The 12527-nt window shown below is 44.9% G+C and overlaps 1 protein-coding gene across 1 annotated transcript in view; it reads right to left on the bottom strand.

Annotated features, from left to right (window-relative positions):
- The window catches only part of LOC308640535 (long-chain-fatty-acid--CoA ligase ACSBG2-like), a gene marked incomplete at both ends in the record, with an annotated part of 73051 nt that overhangs the window by 43156 nt on the left and 17368 nt on the right, over positions 1-12527 (bottom strand). The window contains 2 exons of the mRNA XM_081312405.1: positions 7360-7499; positions 9151-9368. Coding sequence (XP_081168531.1) covers positions 7360-7499; positions 9151-9368 — 358 coding nt within the window. The remainder of the gene's footprint in view (positions 1-7359; positions 7500-9150; positions 9369-12527) is intronic.

The raw sequence follows: 12527 nt of genomic DNA, 5'->3' as shown, positions 1-12527 counted from the left end.
TCTAAGAACCCTGTGATGCCCCTGGGTCCCCCGTGCCTTTGGTCCTCTGGTTCATCCTCCCTGCCTGTTAAGCCATTTCCCCTTCCTACCCTCTCTTCCATGACACCCTTTCTTCCACAACTTGATTTCTTCTGTCAAACTTGTCTTGGTGTCACCTCTTCCACCCCCAGGATGCCTGACCTGACACGGCTCACACCCCTTTCTTACCCTGCATCCCACCCCTGGTTCCTGCCCCTTCTCTGTAATGCACTGAGAACAGCTCAAGCTTTGAACTTATCATATTGTATTATAAATTTTTATTTACTTATAGTTCTCCCCAGACTATTGTCTCCAAATATGTAGGGACAGTGTCTTTGACATCTTTGTGTCTCTGGCATGTAGCACACAGTAGTGTCAGGGCTGGAGTAGGTTCCTGATCAGCATTTGCTTAATGGATGAGGGTCCACCTTATTTACCAATCACAACCCATATTTCCTTTGTGATGAGACAATGATGTAAATCTTTGCAGTCACATTTCTTTCTTTCTACCATTTCTGCTTTCTAAGTGCCAAAGACTATGGTAAGTAAGCACAAAGTTCAACCAACACCAAGTCTCTGGGTTTAATTCCTTCCAGTTTTGTTCCTTTTCTAACATCTGGCTCTCACTCAAAAATTCTCAGCTACATTGTCTGAAATGGTGGACACAAACAGGGTGTGCCCATATCCCAGAACTATGAATGAGAATATGATTTTATTTGGACAAAGAGTCCTTGCAGACATAATAAAGTTAAGGATCTCACAAAGAGATCAAAGGTGAGGTGAGATGGGATGGGATGAGATGAAATCTGGATTAACCAGTGGGCATGAAATCCAATGACAAATGTCCTTATAAAAGACAAAGAAAAAACAGATACAGAGAGGGAGAAGGCCATGTGAAGACAGAGGCAGGGAATGGATGATAAGGGAACAAGTCAAGGATCACTGGGAGCCATAACACACTGGAAAAGGCAAGGAAGTATTCTCCTCTAGAATCTTCAGAGGGAGCATAGTCCAGTTGACATCTTGTCTTTGGACTTCTGGCCTCCAAAATAGTTTTAAAACATAGATTGTTTAAACACACCAGCTTGGGGTATTGTGTTATGACACCCCTAAGAGATCTAAATGCACCAGCCATGTTAGACCCACATGCTACTGACACTGCATGACACCAGGAGAACCAGATGATTCCTGGGTATCCCCACTCCTCCAAAAACAATTCTGAGTAAACATACAAGCAATGATAAAAGAAAACAACATATTTTTATAAAAGCAAAAAATAATAAAAGCAAACTCCTTGGGCTGAGGTTGTGGCTCAGCAGTAGAGTGCTTGCCTAGCACATGTGAGGCCCTGGGTTCGATCCTCAACACCACATAAGAAATAAAATTAAATAAATTTTAGTTGTCTATCTACAACTAAAAAATAAACATTTTTTTTAAAAGCAAACTTCTTGTTCTTTCTTCAACAAGAAGAGCATAGATTGAGCTCTCAGCAAATGCCAGGCACAGTTTTACAATTTCACTTCCAGTAACTCACTTAATTCTCCTGATGATCTTATGAGGTAGTTACAATTATTATCTCCATTTCATGGACAAGCAAACAGAGCTCAGAGTATTTCACTCATTTGTCCAGGTTCTCACATAAATGAGCAACAGAGTGCCACTCAACCACATCTTTGCATAAAGTATGATGAAATATGAAAGAGAGAGAATTCAGACTGAGTCCAGGGGCCCAGCGCTTGCCCCAGATGTCCTTGGGCAGCCTGCCTGAATTCTCTGAGTTGAACCAAAAGCTCTGGCCCATCTCCCTGACTCTGATATTCTGGAGTTGCCCAAATCTGTTCTGAAATTTTATGATTTGCCAACCAGGTTTTTCCTATTAACAGTGATTTCTTTTGTATTTGCACAGTACCCTCCTGCCAAAATCTGGACACCTGGTCTGCTTTGCCACTCAGTAGGGAAAATAACCAGAAATACAGCAGGATGACATTCCCTTGGCCATACTGAGGGGTGGTTAGAAATGCACCTCATATTTTAAAATGTCTTCTTCCTCCTGCAGCTATGCCTCACTGACAAAGCAGGACCAAGGGCTTCCAAGAAACCAAGCTGCCTCTCATTCTTAGATTTAAATTTAATTTAACCATAGCATTACCCTGCATGTCAACAGTTCAGGACAAATTGATGGTTTCTAGTTTAACTATTTAGCTGTGCCAGTGGAAATGTGTTCAATCATGGATTAAATTAAAAATGACACTTGGAAATATGTATATCCTGGACCTCAGTTCTGAGCACCAAATAAGAAAAAGATTTAAAATGCTGTGTAGTGGAGGATTACCACTGAAGAAGGATGAATTTCATTACTGCAGGCTGCACAGAACACATTTGCGAAGCTCCATTTAAAAGCTCTCTGACAGTCGCAGCCTGGTTATCTGGCTGGATAAACATGCCATTTCCTTTACTTAAGAGAAAACTCAGCTGCTGCCAAAGTAAAAATGTTGTAGTTCTTCCTGACCTCCTCACACCCACCTTGATTTTTGGGCACCCACCTTGTGGCTCACATAACCTGTTCCAGCTCTCCTTTCTTCCAAGACCACAGTTGCCCTTCACAGGCATTAACAAACTCATCTGCAAATACAGATGACTAGAAAGTAATAAGGGTTACCTTTTATTAATTACCTACTATGTCCTCGTCCCTCTGCTAGGCACGTCTTATAATATCTCATTTCACAGACCCACAGAAATTATTGTCTCATACTAGCACACCAAAAGTGATGCCAGATAGAGTTGGTGAATCTTCAAGGGTTCAAGTCATGACAAATTCTGAAGCTCAGCTCTTAAACTTGGGTAGCATGGCTATTTAAACCATAACTCTTGAAAATGCCCATTTAGCTGAGTTTCTGTTCATCTTTCATATCCATTCATGCACCCAAATGAACCCAGTGTAAGTCCTAGATTAGAATTGTACAGCCAAGAGATTTGGTTTGGATTCTTCTGCTACCTTTTCTGTGCCCCTTCTTTCTGGGGACAGGCAAGTTCCTGATAATAGACCATAAGTGCCTTATGGATGAGGGTCAGACTTATTTATCTCATATAACCCACATTTAACCATGCCCAGATGAGAGCAGGCACACAGCCATTTGTTGAGCCACACTGAAGTGGATGCTGGGGAGGAGACGGGACAGAAGAAGGAAGGGTACCACCAGGACTTGGGAGAGGGTGGGCTGAGGACCCAGCAACAGGAGGAGCTCAATCATCAGAAATCTAATGTGGGAGAAGAAAACGCACACTGCACATTCTCATGCTAATAGAAAGCTGTCTTCCCCAAGGATCCCTGTCCCAACTGCCACAAAGATCTCAGCCTTCCAGGTCTTTCCTCTTCCCAAAATGTGAGTTCAGGTCATCTGGACTCTGAGTCACAAAAGAAAGACTAAGTGTTAATTTTCTCAAGGATAAGTAGAAACTTGAGTAAATAAATTAGCCAAGCAGAATCCAGAGAAAAGAGATAAAGACAAATGATCTACGACTCAGTGGCAGTTGTCTGGCAGGCTGCTGCACCACTCACATGCACAGGCTCTACTGTCACAATGGCAAAAGGCAAATGAACCTTACTGTGTCATTAAAAAGTCCAGCCACATAACCCAAATAAGTCCACCTGTAATACCAGCAGCTTGGGAGGCTGAGGCAGGAGGATTACAAATTCAAAGCCCGCCTCAACAATTGAGCAAGACTCTGTCTCTAAATAAAAAAAAAAAAAAACAAAAAGGACTTGAGATGTGGCTCAGTGGTTAAGCACCCCTGGGTCAAGTTAACAGCTGCACCTTCTAGAAAACAAACATAGATCAAGTCTAAAATATTTTCCTAGCCACCCAGCTTTGCTTCTGTGCATTTGTCCCCTGTTTCCCAGGCTCTCTCCTGCCTCCATCTCCTAATGACAGACTGGCAGTTTCTTCTCTAAACAGAACTCTCCAGTCACCCGTTTTCCATTTGTTCAGCACATGCCCACTGAGACAAGTCCATTAGTTGGTGTCTTACCAGGACCCGACCTTGCAGGTTTCTGGGCTGAGCTGCCATGGGCTGTGTGAGGCCATCAGCAGGACCAGGCTGAAATTAACCTGAATTCAGCCATTGGCCTGAGTGTGTCTGCATCTGTCATCTTAATGGACCATTAGAGATGCCAGGTTGTCTGCCAGAACCTGCTGTCAAGGTCGAGGGACACAGGCAGGCAGCCCGAGGGAGCCTGCAGCCTAGAGGCTCAGTGGCCAGGCTGGGCTGGTTACCTCACACTGTCAGGCCAGTCTATCTGTAGCCAATGATTTCTCCAGTTTCTTTTTTTTTTCTTTCAAAAATAAGAGTATTCATCAGGAGCTGGGTTTGTTCATTGAAACAACTAAACATTTTCATCAGCCTCATTTCCTGGGATTTCTGTTAGCAGCTAATCCACCATGAGAAACTGAACTCTTCCAACTCCCGATTCTCCACACAATTTGCAGCTTGCTCATACTTTTGTAAATAATACTTTTATTAGGTGTTAACTGTATTGGAAGCTTTATGGTAAACACTGTAAGTAGCCCCATCACTGTCTCCATATTACAGATGAGAAACCTGTGGTTAATAGGAGCCGTGGAATTTGGCCATGTTCTATGGCTGCAGTTGACATCCAGCATGAGTCCACAGTCCATCCTTGTAGGTTCCTAGAGGCAGAATGGGTTCTATTTCTGGAACCAAATGAATTGATGGGGGGGGTGGTCTGAGGAGTTGAGCAGTAGTTAACTTCTACTCTTTTCTAGTATCATGGTTCCTTTATATTTTTTCAAAAATCAAAATTCAAAAGCATAATAATAACTATATTTGAGTACACATTGTATAAAAAAGATAAAAGACTACTAAGAATGTAATGGTATTTATAAACAAGACTGTCCCTTTGTATTACAATAAAATTGATGACCATTACATATGGGTAGAAGCTGTATTATCCAGGCAACACACAATGCTTAGAGAAGATAGGGGTTCTTATATCCCTTAAATTAATCTAAAAATCTACAGCCAAGTTTGATTTCTGTCTCTGTTCTTTGTCCCATGGGTGCCAAAAATATGTGGTAACAACTCCATAAGAATTTTGGATTTAAAATATTCTTATAGTGGGGTAGGGAGGGGGATCATGGGAGGAATAGATGAATTCTAGATAGGGCAGAGGGTTGGGAGGGAAAGGGAGGAGGCAGGGGATTAGCAAGGATAGTGGAATGTGATGGACATCAATATTCAAAGTACATGTATGAAGACACAAATTGGATGTCAACCTACTTTATATACAAACAGAGATATGAAAAATTATTCTCCATATGTGTAATATGAATTGTAATGTATTCTGCTATTGTGTATTTAAAAAATAAAATCAATTTAAAAAGACTATATGTACCCTTGAAAATTGAAAACAAAAATAATAACAAACTGGATGTGGTGGCGCATGTTTGGGAGGCTGATGCAGGAGGACTGCAAGTTCAAAGCCAGCCTCAACAACTTATCAAGACCCTGTCTCAAAATAAAAAGAAACAAAATGGGGTTGGGATGTGGGTCAGTGGTTAAGCACCCCTGTGTTAAGTCCCCAGTACCAAAAAACAAAACAAAAGCAAAAAACACATCAAAATCACATAAGACAGCTGTAAACTTTTAAACAGGGTGAACTTAAAGACATACTAACCTTACTTTTAAGGTTCTCTTTTGCATGGAATAGGTTCCCTTTTGCAAGAAAGGTCAGCCTGCAGAAGGATTAAAGGTTCTTTGGCCAGAAGAGAACAGCTCCCTCTAAAATGGGTTTCCAAAGCCTTCAAGAACAAACCTTGTGACTGAATTGAACTTTCTCCACCCTGGGACAAAGCGTCCAGGGCTTCCCACTAACTCCGTATGGTCTCACCTGGATTTTGTGTTGCACTGTTTTGCTGTGTGTAGCAGGAATGACAGAATCCTGTATAACACTTCTGGGGGGTCGTCCTCTTGATGCCACCACTCTGAGTGGACACCATGTCAATGTATCTATTCCCTTGGGTCCAATTAGTCAAGGATCAGCTCGCATGAAGAGCAAGGGAGCTTCTTTCCCACTGCTATTACTCCCTTGATGGAGCAACATAACTTTCTTGCTTTCTCCATCTCCATAACTGTAGGAGAGTTAGGCAATCTGCTCTCACAAGGCTGCCTGGCCACAGGGACACAACAAGATCTGGTGGCTCTCCCAATGTTGAATATCATGACTTCTCCTTCTTTAGATGTTTTGAATAATTCTTGGCACTAAAAGAAGAACTCTCCTCCAAGCAAGTCTGGCCTTAGAGGGAGGTTCACAGAAGGAGGAAGAGCTGCCCCTGGGTCGCGGAAACCAATACAGGTAAGAGAGTTCATTCTGGATTTGATTAAAGTCCTAATATTTAAATCCCTCTGACTGCCACTGCCATTTATCCCAGGCAGAGGAAGACAAGACAGAATTACTTGTAGTGTGGCAGGTGCCCCTATGGGCTCCATTAGAACATGTCTGTGTTTGGATAGTTTATTCTACAGGGTCTGTTCTATTCTAGTCCACATGTGGTGCTGACTCAAAGGCCCCTGCCTTCTGTATTGACAGCTTGGGGAGAATTTTCACCTCCAATTCTCTCAAAGAAGCACAACTCAGATTCTGAACTGTGCCTCAACAACAAAACCAAACCCCCATTAAATCTTGATTTGCCAAGACATTCATTTGTAAAAGGGACAGGAAGGTTGGGGATGACCTTGGGAAGGGCTCTGGTTCATGTTAAAGGGCTTCTCTCTGAACAAGTGTTATCACAGCTTGGATGTGCTAGTCTTCACCAACTCTCAGTGGGACTAATCACATTTTTATTTTTGTTTTTCACTTGAGAAGGTCTGAGATTTTCAGTGACCTGATGTCAAGAAAGTCAGTGAGCAAAGCCACACATATGATTGGCATTTCATCATTCATCTTTTTTGATTAGGATTCCTGAGAGGGCAGGGGACACTTCTTATTGGACCATCAAATTAAAAGAGAAAAGAAATCAAGCTGGGCATGGAAGCACACACCTGTAGTCCCAGCAGCTCAGGAGGCTGAGATAGGAGGATCATGAGTTCAAAGACAGCCTCAGCAAAAGTGAGGTGCTTAGCACTTATCTCACATGCACTCACCTGATCCGTCTCACACTGCCCCAGGACAGCCCTGTCACCACACACGTTCCTTGGCCAGCCCCACCCAACCCAGGCCCTGAAGACCAAGAAGTGATTTTGAACCTGCAGGCCAGCTCCTGGCCCTGGAGCCGGGCCGGGCTGGCTGTGGAGGCCCCAGGGGACAGCAGGGGCCCACCTAACCTTCAGCGTCAGCAGTATGCTCAGAAACTTGGCTCTGTCGCCCACCAGCATGGCATTGCTGATGATGGGGATCCTCTCCCTCATCAGGTTCTCGATGGGAACGGGGGCCACGTTTTCACCACCAGCAGTGATGAGGATTTCTGCAACAAGGCTTGGCTCAACCAGGTCCACCCATGACAACAGGAAACCCCCACTGGTGTGGGCACAGAACGGCAGATGACACCTCCAAAATCTCAGGAGCATGCAAGCCCTGGCCCCACCTCCCTGGTCGCTTGCTTTCCCATTGAGAATCCCAGTCCTAGTTCCCGCCTGGCCCCAGGCCTGTCCTGGCCTTTCTCACGTCTTGCTTACAGGCTAGTGAAGGCCCTGGGGCCAGGCTCTGTCTGTCTCTTGCTGCTGCTTCCATTGGCTGGCCACCTAGGAGTCTAGTTCCAGTCTTACCCTGGGGGCGTGTGTGGCATCCCTAATTCTCTAAGAATCCTTCCCCCTCTGCCCAGTCTCCGGAAATCTTCATCTCCAGAATTCACATCTCCTAACCTGCACCCAGAAAATTTTACTCTTTCATTCTGTGATCCTGTCTCCTCCTGTCCCAGGACCTGGCAAAGCTGCCCTTACAATGGCCATTCGTCCCAACAGCATCTTCACTGTGATGGTGCAGAACACCTCTGTGGCATGGCCTGCCCAGGGACCCCTCCCTGGGGACAGCACTGGCTGTTTCACTAGCAATCTGCTCTTTCATGCAATTGGCCTGGGTGGGGTGGACCACAGGGATGACCAGGTCTAACAAGTCGGCATATTCCACCCCCTACAGTGAGACTCATTCTGAGACAGTTGATAATTCCTCTTGATAATCTTTTCTCCATTGGTCCAGTGAAAGCCAGACATACAATGTTTGCACTGGAACTACTGGAAATACTACTCTCTTCCCTTTGGAGTTAGATATGAACCTAGACTGTTGGTAGCCTTCTTGCCAAAAACAGGAACCAGTTTATTAGCAATGGCATTAGCACAGAGAAGGAAAAAGATTCATTGTGAAGTCATTTTGGTACCTGGATCCAGCTATGCCTGAAGCTAGAACTTCTGGACTTTTCAGTTATATTTAGCCAACAGTTTTGCTTTGCCACTCAATTTGAAATGAGTTTTCTGTCACTCATCACAAGAAATAATGTTAACATAGCCCATTTATTGAATAGTTACTGCCTATGTCAGATTTGATACCAAATGCTTTCTATATGAGTTGGCCAACTGCATAGTTCTGTGCGCCAAATCTGGCCCATTGCTCAATTTTGTATGACCGTAAGCCAAAATGTTTATTTTTTTAAATATGTATTTTCCAAGTGGACAAAAGGAAGTGAAAGGAGGATTATTTGTGACACATTCCTTCATGCACCGTCTGTGGCTGTGCCAAGGTGGCATGACCGATAGTGGCAGTGGAGACTGTGAGTCCTGGAAACCCAGAAGCACTTTCCATAGGGCCTTCTCCAGAAAACCCTGGGAGATCCTGTCATTGCAATTAACCCCCAAGCCCTGTACATCAGCATCCTCACATCCTCAAGCTACAGTGGAGGGGCTGGGTGTTTCAGGGCCTGTCTCTCCCAGGTCCATCCTCCCAAAGGAAGACTATGGAGTGCCAGATGATGGAGGGGTGATTTCCTGGGCACCAGGAGGAGGCTGGGTCGTGCCCACCAGGGTGTCCTGCACAGCCCTTCATGGGAGGTGGGAAAGCCAGAAAGCCTTTGCACCAGCACGTGCAAGAGGCCCTCAGAGCCCAGACCCCGGCACCAGTGCTACCTTTGATGCGGCCGGTGATAAACAGGAACCCCTGGTTGTCCATGCGGCCCAGATCCCCGGAGTGCAGCCAGCCATCCCCATCAATGGTCTCTAGAGTCGTGCCCTCCCTGTCCAGGTAGCCCATGAAGATGTGCCTGCCCCACATGCAGACCTCCCCAGTGCCGTCCTTGTTCTGCTGGACCAGCATGTTCTCACACCCACTCACGATCTCGCCACAGCTGCCAGGGGGACAGGAGTGGGGAAACCGAGGCTCAGAGACAGAGTCACCCACAGTGTGCTCAGAGGGCGCAGCAGATGTGAGGAGGGGCCTGCCAAGTGTTCCATCTGCTAAATCCCCAACACTTCGTGAACTCGGAACCCTAGCGGTGGTGTCGACCGGTTTTGGTTTCGTTGCTTTTGGGGGGCAGGGGGAGGTTCTGGGGATTCAACTCGGGCACTCGGCCACTGAGCCACAGCTCCAGCCCTATGTTGTATTTTACTTAGAGACAGGGTCTCACTGAGTTGCTCAGCGCCTTGCTTTTTATTGAGGCTGGCTTTAAAGCAACCCTCTTACCTCAGCCTCCTGAGCCGCTGGGATTATAGGCGTGCACAACCATGGTTGGCTGTGGATTGTTTTTATTTATTTATTTGAAGTGCTGGGCATCAAACCTAGGGCCTCACCTGTTCCAGGTAAGTTCTTTGCCACTGAGCTCCAACCCCAGCCTCTGTGTACTGTATTTATACCCATGTACATGGGAGAAGGAAAAAGTGCTTAAGGATAGGAAAAAAAATCCCCCCATCCTTGAGAAAACAGCCGTGTAGACCTATACATCTATACTGCAGGTCACCCTGACCAGGAAAGCTGACTATAAGCAAACCAACCAGCTAGAATCTCCCTAGAGGTAAAAAGTTACTTCCATCAGATAGCAGAGCATCATCTGAAATCTGGATTCTTATAAGACTCATTTCTCTAGAAATACACTTGCAAGGGCAGTTTTAGGATGCAGGGATAAACATGTTCTTGCATCACTGAGATCTCCTTCCCTGGAAACTAGAAGGATAAGGGTTTAAGGGTTAAGCCTAGGAATCATCTCAGCAAGAGAAAAAAGGCAGGGCTGAGACATTCAGAACTTAAAAAAGACTTATAGCTTCTCCACTGAAGCCTTTCTAGATATGTAGAAAAATCTAGAAGCCATAAAACAAGATTGATAACTTCAACCAGATAAAAATCATAAATTTCTGTACATCAAAAAACAGATTATGGCTGGGGTTGTACCTCAGAGGTAGAGCACTTGCCTAGCATGTGTGAGGCACTGGGTTAGATTCTCAGCACCACATTTAAATAAAATTAAGGTCCACTGAAGACTAAAAAATATTTAAAAAAAAACAGATTAACTGGGGCTGGGGTTGTAGGCTCAGGAGTAGAGCGCTTGCCTAGCACATCCAAGACCCAGGGTTTGATCCTCAGCACCACATAAAAATAAATAAAATAAAGGTATTGTAAAAAAAATTAACTAAAATAAAAACCCTAATGAAAAAATGAGGGGGTAAAATATTTGTAACTTATGTGAAAGACAAAGGGTTGATTTTCCTAATATGTAAATGCTAACAACAAATAATTCAATTTTTAATGGGAAGATAATGTAGACAGATAGTTCAGAGAAAAGGAAGTACAAATGGGTTTTATATGTGTGAAAAGATTATTTCTAACTCCACTTATAATAAAAGGAAGAGAAAAATGGAGATATCATTTTGCATCACAGTACAAAATGTCTATGTCAAACATTCATTTTATCATTATTTATGGGAACACCTGTGGGAGAAATTAAGCCCTAAATAGTCACCAGTAAGGGAACCACTTAATAATTTATGGTACGACCATTTGTGTCCTCTGGAATGCCACAAAGCTGTTAAGAATAAGGCAGCTGGGGCTGGGGTTGTGGCTCAGAGGGACAGCGCTCACCTAGCAAGTGCCAGGCCCTGGGTTTGATCCTCAGCACCACATACAAACCACATAAAAATAAATAAAGTAAAGGTGTTGTGTCTAAGTACAATTAAAAAAAATTGTTTTTAAAAGAATAAGGCAGCCGGGCAGGGGCTCAGTAATAAAGTTCGTGCCTAGCATGCACTCGGCCCTGGGTTCCACCCCACGCACACACCACGAGCAGGCGCACACATACACATTGCAGCTGTTCTACTGACAGGGAACATTCTCCACGTGATAAGAACCCCTTCTAACAAAATCCATCTGACTCCGAGCATAGATGGTGCCAGTCCAGGATGAGGGGAAGTTTGCCCTGAGTCCAGCTTGGGAGGGAACCCTGTTGCCTGAGCTGATCTGGTTCCTGGGTTGCAGAGAGAACAAGAGAGTCCAGAGGAGGAGGGTTCTGTGTTCTGTTTTGACATGGAAAATGCTTCTGTTGGGGATGAAGGCACACAGCCTATGTCAATGCCTGACGTGTACCAGCTTGACTAGAAAGAACACAGGTGGTTTTGCCTCTGGGAGGTGGTTACAGGTTGAATTTTGTTGTTCCCCCCACCCCCTTCTCCCTAGTTCATATGTATAAGTCCTAAACCCATGTAGCATGGCATGTGACCTTACCTGGAAACAAGGTACTACAGGTGTAATTATTTAAAAGGAGGTCACACTGGCACAGGGTGGGCCCTAATCCAGTGTGACTGGTGTCCTTACAGAATGGGGAAATGGGGACACACCCACACACCCACACACAGTACCACATGAAGATGGAGGTGAGAGGGTGACACTCCATAAGTCAAAGAACACCAGAAAAATCACCAGAAGTTAGGGAGGGGCCTGGGGCAGATTCCCCATCACAGCTTCAGAAGTAGCCGGCCCTGTCCACGTCCTGATCTGACTTCCAGCCTCCAGAACTGGCAGCCCACACACTTCTGCTGTTTAGTGTGGGTGCTTTGTTATGGCTGCCCTAGGGGACTCAGGAGAGGGCTTGGGTGGGGACTTTCATGGTGCCATCTTTAAGCCTGCTGACTCACACATAGCACTCATTGAAAAGGATCATTTGAAGACAGAGACTGGCATTGGCACTGCTTTTTGGTTCTGAAAAACACTAGGGGGCCTTGGGGTTCCGCAGAAGACAGATTTTGATGGGAGTTTAGAGGCATGATGGGGGAGGCGGAGACGTTAAGGTGCCCGCAAGTCAGAGGCAGGAGAGGGTTTCGTCAGGTTAGAAAGATTTAACTTATGTTTTGTTTTTGAAATATTTTTATTAGTTGTTGATGGATGTTTATTTAATTAATTTATTTATATGTGGTGCTGAGAATGGAACCCAGTGCCTCCCACAGCCAGGCAAGCCTCTGCCCCTGAGCCCCAGCCCCAGCCTTTTTTGCTACCTCAGTTGGCACCTGACAAGGGAGAGCCC

Source organism: Spermophilus citellus, assembly GCF_964194105.1.
Source record: "Spermophilus citellus genome assembly, contig: SCAFFOLD_272, whole genome shotgun sequence".
NCBI classification, from domain to species: Eukaryota; Metazoa; Chordata; class Mammalia; order Rodentia; family Sciuridae; genus Spermophilus; species Spermophilus citellus.
The sequence above is the reverse complement of the archived record's forward strand: the minus strand, read 5'-3'. Positions and strand labels throughout refer to the sequence as shown.